The sequence below is a fragment of the Equus quagga genome, chromosome 13 (genome assembly GCF_021613505.1).
Source record: "Equus quagga isolate Etosha38 chromosome 13, UCLA_HA_Equagga_1.0, whole genome shotgun sequence".
Taxonomy (NCBI): Eukaryota; Metazoa; Chordata; class Mammalia; order Perissodactyla; family Equidae; genus Equus; species Equus quagga.
The window spans coordinates 28,945,623-28,958,046 of NC_060279.1; the positions used below are offsets into that span (position 1 = coordinate 28,945,623).

The 12,424-nt window shown below is 42.8% G+C and overlaps 1 protein-coding gene across 3 annotated transcripts; it reads right to left on the reverse strand.

Annotated features, from left to right (window-relative positions):
* Positions 1-1,588: 1,588 nt before the first annotated feature.
* CCDC190 (coiled-coil domain containing 190) lies at positions 1,589-12,004 on the reverse strand. 3 transcript variants are annotated; one of them, XM_046683828.1, is made up of 4 exons: positions 11,673-12,004; positions 10,339-10,537; positions 5,855-5,981; positions 1,589-5,584 (listed from the first exon to the last, which is right to left on the reverse strand). In XM_046683828.1, exons 2-4 carry the CDS (start codon positions 10,532-10,534, stop codon positions 5,047-5,049), a joined length of 861 nt encoding a protein of 286 aa, XP_046539784.1. In that variant the 5' UTR covers positions 10,535-10,537; positions 11,673-12,004; the 3' UTR covers positions 1,589-5,046. The 3 variants fall into 3 exon arrangements, with proteins under 3 accessions (XP_046539784.1, XP_046539783.1, XP_046539785.1); XM_046683827.1 differs by having other exon boundaries at positions 1,590-5,584; positions 11,652-12,004; XM_046683829.1 differs by having other exon boundaries at positions 1,593-5,584; positions 5,855-5,978; positions 11,652-12,004.
* Positions 12,005-12,424: the final 420 nt, after the last annotated feature.

A 12,424-nucleotide genomic window follows, 5' to 3' on the forward strand; every position in this document is an offset into this window, starting at 1 on the left:
GAGAGTCATTGGTTTACACAGAGTGAACAAACTTTCAACTCTAAACCAAAATCGTTGGTGGGAAATTCACAAAAACGAGTATTTTCACTTCCTGTTTGTTTTGAAGAAGTCATTTCACACCTCTGGACTGAAGTGAAACTGGATCCCTACAGTCTTTGTCAACTCTAATATCCTATGGAAAAATTCCAAGATGACTAGTATAGAAAAGATGAAGACGGTTATTTCTATGTTACTAAAAACAGGTTTGTTTATTTTTTAGTATATTTAGGATCAAATGGTAATGTAGGAGTTAGCTGTAGAACTCTTCAACCTGGGGATTCTGATCACTCTGAACCAGATTTCAGGGAGTATATTCTCCTGAATGTGAATTATTTGCAATCTCTGGAGAGTTGGCTCTGAGAGTTGGAGAGATATGTATGGGTGAATGATTATTGCTTGTTTTCTATAATGAAGGACTGTCCTTTGGGAATCAGTTGTTACAAAAGGAGAAAAAGCTACTCATCTTATTGCCGCTCAGATAATTCAGAAAGAGTCTTGATTTTAGAATTGAGGGCCCTGTTGTGTTTTTAATACAGGGACTTGTTTATATTTTGGTCATGACACCAGTAGTCAGTGCTTCTGCTATAAGGACAAGGGGATTAGGGAGCAGCAAACTTAGGTGTCAGCTTTTGTGTATATGAGAAGTCCCCATCGGCTTGGTAAGGGACAGAGTTAAGACTATGAGATAACATGCCCTAACGTTCCCAGTCATTCCTAGAGGAGCCCTATCTTACTGGTCTCTTTCTAGCCGTAACTTTTAATTCTCTTCCTGTGTGTGTTAAATGCCTTCCTTTTTAATCCAAATTTTACTAATCTCATTTCCCTTTAACTTTAGGACCCAAGTTACATTTATTTATTTATTTATTTATTTATTTATTTATTTATTCTCATATCTAGATGGACCTGGATGAAGACTCCGCTGAAAAATTTACCAAATTTGCTAGAACTTGAACGTATTAGGGCAACTATTCAAATCTAATATCTAAAATCGCGGATGAAGCTCCCCGAAACATGATCACCTCCCACTGGCGTGCTGAGAGGCGCTGCATTGCTGGTGCGAGCACTGGTGGTGCGCCACCATCTGAGACCAGGGGGCACCTTCCTTCTATAGCCATTTTTCGAGAAGACTGTTGTGTGTGAGTGTTTGTGTCCCCCCTAGGGAAAACAAGGGAAAAATTCTTTAAGAAAAATATTATTCAGACACAAATTCTCATACATATTCTACAAAATTCTACCTGATCTTTTGTTTAATAAAATTAAAATAATTATTGGAATTACTAATTATTCTGCTCATACTGTCCTACTTGCTGAAGCTTAAGCTAAGAGGGAAATGGGCTGACGACTCCATGATGGCTCTGCTGGCACAGACATGCCCGCTTTCTGTTGCTCTCTCCACCCCTTAAAGAGACATCAGTCACTTGGTTTAACAGTCTTAGCTTTTGTCCTTTACTTTTGAGTACATGGTCTATACCTTTTGTCTCATTTCTTTCGCCTCAATAGTCCTCAACAAGAGTGTTCAAAATTTTCCAGTAGTAAATTGCATAATTGAATATCTTTATATACCACTTGCACATATTTTCTCATTATCACACACTTTTGAAATAGTATTTTATTAATAATAATTTTGAGTTGAGAGAGTCCATGCTAGTATTGGGTTTGATTCCAAACAACACATGTGGAGTGTGTTTGGAGTCTTGGGATATATCCGTATGTGTTTTCCTTTTACCAGGAAGTTTTCTTCATTGTCCAGTTTCATGGTACAACTTGAATGGAATTAAAATTGAGCCATTTAAAATAACCGAACTAATTACAGGCATGTGCTGCGTAACGATGTTTTGATCAATGATGGACTGCATATACGATGGTGGCCCCAAAAGATTAGTACCACATAGCCTAGGTGTGTAGTAGGCTATACTATCTAGGTTTGTGTGAGTACACTCTATGATGTTTGCACAAGGACGAAATTGCCTAACGCATTTCTTGGAACATATCCTGGTCGTTAAAAGACGCATGACTGTACATTAAATTTCATTGACATTTTCTGATTGATTGATGCCCACCATTAGTATACAGATTAGCAGCACATTCACAACTGTGGTGGGAAGATGGGAAAATCATTCATATTACATCTAATTAGGTAAAACCTTTTTTCCTGTAAATCTTAAGTGGGCCACATCCCAAGCCACATGTGAGATGAGGACCAAATAATAAATACCTGTGCTCCTTACAGTAAATGTGTCCTAGCACGGCACCTCTCCATATACATTAGATTGAGAAATCTCAACTTGGTGAGGTGAACACATGGGATGGGTTTCTTTTGTCTCCCAATAACTGCGACTAACTTTGCTTATCCCAGTCTGATGCAGTAACTTGCAGTCACTTCTGTTTTAAAAGTTTCATTTCTGGTAGATGATCTTTCAGCCGCACTTGGGTATTATTAATTATCATCCTTGTCAGATTGAAAGTCCTCCTTCTCTGTCCCAGCAGAGCTTGCCTCAGGTGGAAGAGCCAGGCCTGGCCTCCCCTCTCTCCCTCCTTCTACCTTCAATGTCCAAATTCCTGCCCAGGGGTGGGGATGGCGTGAAGGATGGAGTTGGCTCATGCAACAGTTCACACTCCTCTGGCTTCCCTTTTGTCTGCAGCTGCTGTCGTTGGTGACGTGGGGCTATTGACCTCTGCTTGGACTGGACCTAGGCTTCCATTGCCCCATGCTCTTGGTGTGGGGGCAAAGCACTCCCTCTGTCCTGTCTTCAGGGCTGTTTCACTCTCAGAGGGGCTGGTCCCTCTAGTGTTACTGGTAGCAGCTTACCCAATTTCACCACCCACCCTGAGGATTGTGGGAACCATTAGGGCCCCCCTCGGCAGCCTCCAAAACATCCAGACCTTGGGTGAGAAGCTAAACTCTGAGAGTTTCCAGATGCCTCTGCCTCAAGGGGAAAAGTGGATTCCCTCCCCACTGGATGGGTTCAGGTAATGGTGAAAGCCCCCCTTTTCCTCATGATGGAGTAGATGGACAAGACACTGTCTCTCCTCAAGACATCTCTAAATCAATGAATGAATCTAGTAAGAATTGTCATGGTCCCTCAGAATCGAAGTATGGGTTTTTCCTTTTTGCCATTTCTTTCTATTTTTATTGTTAAAGATTTTTATTTGTGGAGTTGAAAAGTATTTCATAACTGAAAATGAGGGCATAAGTCATTGGACATTGTGTCATCCCCCCACCCTCTTGGAGAGAGAAGGATGGTACAGGAAAGCAGCATGGGGGCCTTTGTTCCTCACTCACAGTCGGGTATGGAGAGAGCCATTTTGCTTATCATGAGCCTCAATTTTCTTTTCTGTAAATTGGGGGCAATTATCTCACTGATTTCCTGTCTCAGAGGGATTTTCCCAAGATTTAATAGAATGGTATATAGGTCGGGGTCTTTTAACCCTCTCACCTGGGTTGTGACAACCAAAAATGTCTCTGGATATTGCCAAACGTCTTTTGGGGAGCAGATTTATCCCCAGTTGAGACCACTGGTATGAATGAATGACTTTAAGCTAATTGGGTACAAGCCATCCTTGAGCTCAATACGCCTCATGAAGATGAGAGACTTAGACTGTTCTTTGGAATTTAATGAGTTAGGACCAAGCAAGGCCCCACGCAGCAACCTTTCCTCTGATTGTGTTGAGTTGTACCAAGAAAAGCCTTGTATCCATGGTATTGAAGAAGGAAAATATATCTGACTAAATGATAAGCCTATATAATCTATGTGGTTAGAAGATTTGTAAATGCACAACTTTGTGGCAATGCATGAAATGTCCTTTGAAATAGAATGTATAAAATATTGGCGTTAGAAATACAGACGGATCTGGTCCATCCAATATAGGAAGATACAAGCATGACAGCAAGGAGGAACATGCAGAATGTTTATTTCTCAGGTTCGCCAGACTGAAGTGTATTTAGAACCGGGGGTGTTTAATTAAGTGGAGCAGAGCCCTAGACTGAGGCCATGCTCCCTGCTGCCTTGGTGGTGGCCCTGTCTCCAGTGATGGTGAGCACAGAGAAAAGACCCATTTAGAAGTGGGATAAATCATTTTGAGAACTCATCTTTCAAGAGGGTGATTGTACTGGAGACAGACAGGGTTTAAATAGCAGACAAGGAGATAGAACATAGAATAAAGGGCTTGCGCAGTTTGCAGAGGAGCTTCTCCCAGCTGCGTGTCCCTATTCCTGCTGGCCCCGTCATGGCTAGCGTACATAGATTAAGTATTCATCAATCCATTTTGTCGCCCCTGGCCTGCCTTCCCCAGATGCTTTGCTTCTTGGAAGAAAATGTTAGAGGGAGCACATTTCTTGTAGTGTTCATTAATCTTTTATTCGGATCCAAAGATTTAATAGTATCAGGTTGAAAGTGGGAACGAGAAAACGAAAATGGAGCTACCTGGAAAGGAAAGAAGCAAAAAAAGGGCTTCAAGAAAGAGCCCAGAGCTGTGGCAGGAGAGCAGGTTTTATTTATAGACCATATGATAGTACATACGTTCAATGGAGTTCCCATGCTCGCTGTTATATGTGAAACTAAAACAAACAGAAGAGCTATGCCATTCTGCCAGCAGGTGGCACCATAAGAACCTCCTATAACAAAGGAGTCGCCACCACCCCTACCCCCCCACCCTGCCCTTAATATTTTTCCCTTCAGGAAAAGTCATCAATGTAGATTTATATTTTTGATGACATTAGCAACACATGTGCATCGATTAAAGTGTTTTCAGAAGATTCGTCTCTCCCTCATTTTTTATGTACTAGCATTGCTCATTCAGTGAAAGATTATATTCCAGTAAAAGAAAAAAAACCTGAGGGTTTAAAATAAAATTGACATATATATATTTTGTGTTGCTGACTACAGTCACTTGAGGAACGCATTTCTTTAGCGATTATGATACATGTTATTGTGAGGTTTATTAGATGTCTAGAGAGGAAGTAACTGAGATGGTCGCCCTGTTCTCACACCCCTTTCCTGCTCTGAACTACAAGGATTCCTTGTGCCCGAATATCTCCCCAAGGCTAAGCAATCTCTCAGACTCAGGAGGGACCCTGTGCCGGAGGTAGTGGGCGTTTCTGACCTTTGCAAACAACTCTAAGTAGGTTGACGTTGTGGACTTGACTTTGAAGTTTCCTGCACATTCCATGGGGTTCAGGGGAATTTGTTTCCCAGTGTCGTGGTCCAGGTTTCCATCGGCATCTTTTGATCTGGTCTCATCAACATGTGCCATTCCACTGTCACCAGCTGGGCTGGAACTGAGGCCTTGGTCTGGGGTGTGGGTAGAGACTTCTTGATCTTGACATAAAAGAGAGATGCCCGTATTGGCGTCTTTGCCCTTCAGTGGGTTTATAGAATCGTTCTCTTGGGCTTGTGACTTCTCTTCTATGAAGTGGGGAGTTTTGTCGTTTTGAGATGGCAACTGCTCTTTGCTTCTCCTGGGGTCCTTGAGGCCAGTGCAATGGAAAGGAGGCATCTGGGACTTGGTCTTGTATATTTTGGGGGTCACACTTGCTGCCAGAGCTCTGGGAAAGGAGATACAAAGAAGAAAGATCTCTGAAAAACAATGAAGGGGCTCATGTTTTTTATTTTCAAGCTGTTAGACGGTGGCCCCCTTCAGGGTGGCATCAGCTGGGGTAATAAAGTGGGTGAGAATTCGTGAGGACAGTGTGAAGGAAATGTCTCTGTCTTAAGAAGGGGAAGGCAGCATTACCTCAGGGAGAGGACATTTAAAGAGGTCAGTTGGGAAGAGGGATTCCATGCCATATCCATCAGTTTAGTAAGCATTTCCTTACCTAACTTTATTAGCCTGTGGAACTCTGTGCTTCTGCTCCCCGTGTGGTGAGAACACGAGAACATCTTCTGGTCTTTGCTGAATCCCATTTCCAAAATAAGAGGAGAACTTTTTCTTGATGATATCTGCTTTGAGTTAATAAATAAGTATTATGGGTTGAACTGTGCCTTCCCCAACTGTCATATGTTAAAGTCCTAACCGCTGGTACCTCAGAATGTGACCTCATTTGGAGATAGGGCCTTTCCAGACATAATCAAGTTAAGATGAGGTCATTAGGATGCGCCTTAATCCAATATGACTGGTGTCCTTGTAGAAAAGAGAAATTTGGGCACAGAGTCACAGATAGAGGGAAGACGATGTGAAGAGACACAGGGAGAAGATAGCTGTCTGCAAGCCCTGGAGAGAGGTCTGGAATAGATCCTTTTCTCACAATCCTCCTAAGAAACCAACCCTGCCAACACCTTGATCTTGGACTTCCAGCCTCTAGAGCTGTGAGACAATAAACTTTCCTCGATTAAGCTACCTAGTCTGGGTACTTTGTCATGGCAGCTCTAAAAAACTAATATAGTAAGAGAAGAAGGAAAAGAATGCTGGAAACTGGTTCTTTGGGCGGAGAACCAGTATATGAATACCCTCAGATCACATTACACATTGCATTGATCTAGCATGATAGGTAAAAACAGAAAAACTTAAAGCACTTCTCCAGTGTTTGTCTAGAATATGTTAATGAGGCTTTAGAAACACCGAGATCAGAGGTTCAAACTGGCTAGGCCCAGAGGTTTTGTTTGAATGTTTTATTTGGCAAGCATGGTGTTTTCAAAACAAAATAACTGGGTGTGGGCAATACTTGGAGATGGTGTCCCCATTGTTTCATTCACCTCCATTATGTGACCTCCTGCCCACCTGAGCCATGAGTTGCAACTATGATTAAGTGGATTTTTCACTTGCTGAGCTAATGTTTTAGCATCTTGCAGTCATAGCTGCTAAAGAGGACCCAGTTAGTTTTTGAGACATCTCATGAGATGATGACTTGGGGTTGAAAGTCTTGCACTAATGGGAGTGAGTTCCCTAAATCTACACTGGAGTTAGTAGGCAGCAGGCAGAGGGAATATGACCAGATAAGGGGCCTAGAATTCACATTAAACTCCTAATATCCTTTCATCCTATCACTTCTTTGTGAGGTAGTCGAGATAAGAGAGAGTCCTTCGTGGGCCCCATCTCTGTTGTCTCCTTGTGTGTCTGTGCGTGTAAGTGTGTGTTTGTGGGTGTGTGTTTTTTCCATCTAAGAACTTCATCTATTCCCTATAAACTAAGAAATTTTGAGCTACTTCTCCCAACTAGGTCACTCTTCCTCATTTTAGACCTGTAGAGCCAACATATTCAGAAATGAGCTATCTTTTCTCTGAAACGCGATCTTTCTCCAGTGTTCCCTCTGTGAAGGCAGGGTACCTGCATCCATCCAGTTATGGAACTTAACAAGTGTGTTTGAGTGCCTACTTTGTGCCAGACAATATACCTGTGACTCTGATTTTCTTTACCTTTGACATATAATTAATCATAAAGCTCTGACAATTCCACTTTCTAATTATCTCAAGATGATGATCCAGTCAAGATGCAATTCCACTCTCTAAATATCTCAAGATACTCATTTTCTCCCTCTGGCCGATGCCCTAGTTTAGGCCTTCAAACCCTAGCTTGGCCTTTGGAACTCTCCTATCAAGTCTACTGTAAACACTGCAGCCAGAGTGATCCTTCTAGAACTGGAACATGTAATCTCCCCACTCCCAAACCCCATAGGGTGAAATCCAAACTCTTCTGCAAGACCTGTGAAGCTATTCATGATCGGAGACACTGCCTACACCGCTTTGACTCTAAACACGGCACCTACGCCTTCTCCTCACCCCTTACCTGCCCCTGCAGTACTGACTTATTTGCAGCAAGCCGGGCTCAGGCATGCACCTTTGTGCATACTGTCCCTTCTGCCAGGAGTGGCCTCATTCCACATGTCCTCATGACAAACTGCCCCCCTCCTGTCTCCATTCTCCTCCTCCTCTAAGATCCTACCTACACACTGCCTCTTTTGGGAAATCTTGCCTGAGGCCCTTTTATAGACATAGGAACCTCCCTATGCTCCTGCTCTACTTTGTAAGTAGCTCTAATTTAGCAATTCACATTTTCTATCATAATTTTTGCAAGCACAGCTACCTTCCCATTTAAATGTGAGCATCTTACGGGCATGGACCATGTCTTTTTGTATTTACATTCCTGCATCTATCTGAGTAGCTGTTCTAGTGTTTTGTAAAGTCTGGTCCACAAAACAGCTGTCCAAGAATAATCTGCCTCTCTGAAAAATGTGGATATTGAGCCTAATTCCTAACCTACAGATCCAAATCTCTACAGATGAGGACTGGGGATATGCATTTTAAACAATCCACCAACTGGTATATAGCTGAATCTCAATAACAAGTTTGTTAAGTGAATCATGTAGAAATATTGCCTAGTACAGTGCCTGATAAACACTGAGACAATACATACTGTTTCCTTCCCTTTCCCCTCATTTTACTGTGAAGAAGCCTGAGACTCACAGAGGATATGATTTTCCAAAGCACATGGAGACAGAGGCCCCTGAATCAAAGTTTTCTGATTCCTGGTCCAGACTCTTTCCACACCACCTGTCACTGAAGCAGACTCTGCTGAGCAAGGACAGCCACCTACCTAGGGCCTGGCCTTGTGCACATCCTCCTGAGAATAGGTATCTGGTCTTCAGAGTTCTTTTTGAGAACTGAAGTGGGTATTAACCAAATGGCTTCTAGGATCCTTTTCCAGGATTACAGACAGGGACATTGAAAGCAGAGACGTTCAATTACTTGCTCAGAGTCATCTTTCAAACCCAAAGCTGCAGGTTAGAAATAATTCCCAGGCCAGAGGTTCGGACATTACTCTTGGCTCTTGTGTCCATATATTAGCTGTGTAGGTCTGAAAGATTTTACATTAAAGCATGACACCTGGCTGTCCTCTTTAAGATGCCATATCATTTTCAGAGCTCTTGAGTTCTGGCACCTGCCTTAAGTAAGAAGAGACTGTAGTTTTGAAGAGCTGAGATATATCTATTCTAGGCTGAATTTTGAAGTAATATTAAAATCTAGTTATTTTAATGATGAACAAAGGAGAAGTACTTTCTAAAAATTATACACTATGGCAATATTCAACAAAACCGTAGAAGAATTTCAATTCTGTAACAGTCTTTGATTGATTGAGAAGAGTAAACTCTTACATAGCATTTACTTTGTGTTTCGGTACTGTTCCAAGTGCTTGACGAATCTTCAAATAATTTCTTGAGATAGGTAATATCATTTCCATTTTACATTTGAGGAAACTGAGGCACAGACAGGTCCAGTAAACTGCCCATGACCTCACAGCTAGTAAGTGACAGAGCCAGGATTTCAACCCTGACATTTTGGGTCCAGAGTCTGTGTTCTTAGTCACCATGTTTTCACTGTTTTTACTGACTAGCGTAGACAGCTTTGGAAGGTCTGGGATTCTGGACAGCATTGTGTAGCCCTTCCCTCTATGATGATGGGTAACTATTAACTAGGAACTAGTTTTTGAAGCTAGTAATGTTATTCTTGTTATAACTACTTAACTGTGTCGTCTGTGTTGATTGGATAATCTTCTAAGGGATGCATACATTTGGAAAGGGATATTCTTAGGAGACAGGAGGTTTTATGAGAGAGCATTATTATAAAGAATATGAGCACATGACTAACAGGCAAAGAGGCCTCTTTGGGGAAATGACAGAAATATTTGTCCTCTGGCTTAAGAAGACAAAGAAAACACAGTATTGCTCTGCTACAATTGCCTGTTTGAAATTTTCTAACCTAAGCAAAATCTTCAGGCTCTAGTGTGAAGACACATTGGAGTACAAGGAGGGTAGGGCCTGAATGTCAGATGGGTGAGTGTTGAAATTTGCCAAAGGCTCCTTTCTGAGCCCCATAGAGGCCAGCTATCATTATATACTGCTCTCTGGTCAATAATCCCAAGGAACTTTTTCTTAACTTCCTTTTTATAAGGTGACTTGCACGTTAATCATCACTCAATGAATGGTTGTTGACTAGGCATAAAAAGGAACGAAACCAAATCAACCCAGGTATAGTGAAAGGAAAGCAGAATGAAAAGTGAAAGAAGAGGGTAGAAAACTAAAGATTTAAGCAAGAGAGAGCTAATTTGAAAGACCGAAGTGACTGGAAGCTGAGAAGTGTTAGCTCCAGAAGGTTTGCATGTGGGCTGCTCCAGGGAGCTGTGTCATTGAGGGAGGCAGGGACATGGAAGGGTGGGCAGCCTAAAATCCAGGTTGAGATCAGAAGTTCTTGCTCGCTTGGTATCTAGGTCTCTGAAAGGGCTCTCATCCTGAGCTGAGGGCGTTATTCTCAGCCCGGTGATAGCTTGCTGCCCTGCTCTGCCTCTTCCCAGGGCCGGAAGCCTTACCTTGCTGCAACCTCTGCAGTTCTTTCTGGAGCTGTCTCTGCTCCCTGGTCAGCAGCTTCATGTGGTACAGACAGATATCCTCTAGTCTCTGCAGTCTTTGGCTGAGTCTGGCCTCAGCCTGCTTGGCGCTCTTCCTCTCCAAATCGAAGTGCTTATACAGTGGTCCCCTGACCATGTGCCTCTCCATCCTCTTCATGGTCTAGAGACAATAAAACAAGATTCTCCCAGGCACCACAACTAACCTGATAAAGCAAGACTGGAACCTGACCCCTGGCTTTTAATCAGAGACCAGAGTTTCAATCCTGTGTATTTCTGAATCCACAGCTGCCTGGTCAGATGAAGCCACACTATTGGGAAATTTTGCCTTACAGTAAAATGAGTTTCCATATTGAAATAGAAGGATTGAGGGAAGTTTTCCCCTGAACCTCAGACTCCTTGCCAATAAAATAGTGCTAGATGACAGACTCCCTACACAGCCTGCATTCAGAGTGTAAAGATCGAGTGAAAAGTATATGAACAATTTTTGGGAGGAACAAAATAGGAACACTTTACATATATAAGGCATATTTGCCCAATGAGAGAAGTCCCTTCTGTTATTCCGTAAGGCTCCCAAAAAGCCTGCTCAGAGGTCTGTAGAGGATTTGCGGTCTTAAGGCAGAGCCATTCTAGGACCTCTGCAGTTCATGCATTCACATATGCATGGACCTATGAAGCCTGAAATCCTACTACATGCCAGGTGCTATGCTAAGAGCTGAGGGTACTGGTGAATGAAACACAGTCCCAACTCTCAAGGGACTTACAGACTTGTGATTCTGGAGTCTCATAATGCATGCCAAATCTGAACAATCCATATTTCAAAGTGCGAAGAGTGGGATCTACTGGTCACAAAACAGCACAGGCCTCCAGAACAAGTAGACTGGGCAGCACCAGTGAAACACTGGATTGGGCATAATCTCCTCTTCCTGCCCTCCCCCATCTTCTCAGAACTGTGACCCTCTCCACCCCTCTGGTACCCTGATTATGAACGCCCACGCTAACTTCCTCCTCTGAGCTCTACAGCACTAATGGGCAGGGACTCATCTTTCCTCTTCTTTGAGTCTTTCACAATACTTATTTCAGAGCTAAGAGCACAATCTGTGCCCGGGATATGAATGGATTGTTATCAATAAGGCTTTGATAATAATAATACTGGAAAAAAGCTTACCATTAAAAGGGAGGTTAAAGTCAAGACACAGGAAGGAAAGTTTAAGACAGCTTGCTTTATAGTCTAAGGTGTAGACTAAACTTTTATTAAAAAACAGGGTATCGCTTACCTACAAACCCAGGGTTCTCACCGTGAGAATGCTGCTTGTTTCTTTTGCTGTCAGGCTGAGTCTTCAGTAAACTTAGGCGTTTGGCGTTGGCGGGGAGGGAAGGAAAGGGACTTTTGGAGAGGGCCCCGGGGTAGAATGCTGAATCCACTTGAAAGCTCTCTTTCAGGCCACCTCCCTTAATTAGGAATGCTAGCTCCCAGGGTGTGGGCACCAATCCCAGAGCTCTAAATAGCTCTGTGAGTTAAGGAAGCCTGCCAGCTTCCAGCCCTCCCCTAGAAAGGCCCACAGTGCTCCTTCTGGGCCGTGTCCATGGGAGCGGAGAATGAAAGCAAGGAGTGTCTTACTGTGTTCCCGGTCTCTCTCTCCCTCTCCCGCCCCATCCCCCTGCTCCTCTTTTGCCATATTTCCTGCACCTCCCCGCCCGCCCACTTCTACTTTTTAGAAACCAGGTCAGGCCCCAAAAGAAGGCACTCTTTTTTTTCATCGGATTGTGCGTATTTTGTGCAGGAGAGTAGTTAATTGGTTTATTTTGCATTGTTACACACTGTATTGACTTTTTCCAGGCTTCTATCCATGTTTTGTGTACTTCAGTGCTTATTCAGATTTTCAAGTTGTGACAACAGAATTAGGCGAAGTGAAATTTAAATTAACTTTTGTGACTCTATTTTCGACAGCTGCAGTAGAAGGCCAGTTGAACTATTGTTTACGGACCAAGATATTAAGTGGAATTTTTACTGTTGCCTTGGGGCTTTATCTGAAAACCAGAGGCACTA

What these genes read in the sequence shown, in the direction of transcription:
- CCDC190 (XM_046683828.1), bottom strand. Translation starts at nt 10,534, where the DNA reads ATGAAGAGGATGGAGAGGCACATGGTCAGGGGACCACTGTATAAGCAC. An exon ending in ACTGCAGAGGTTGCAGCAAG is followed by an intron (nt 5,982 to 10,338) that starts GTAAGGCTTCCG and finishes ATTAACTCAAAG; the next exon opens with CAGATATCATCAAGAAAAAG. An exon ending in CCACAGGCTAATAAAGTTAG is followed by an intron (nt 5,585 to 5,854) that starts GTAAGGAAATGC and finishes CTCCTTTCCCAG; the next exon opens with AGCTCTGGCAGCAAGTGTGA.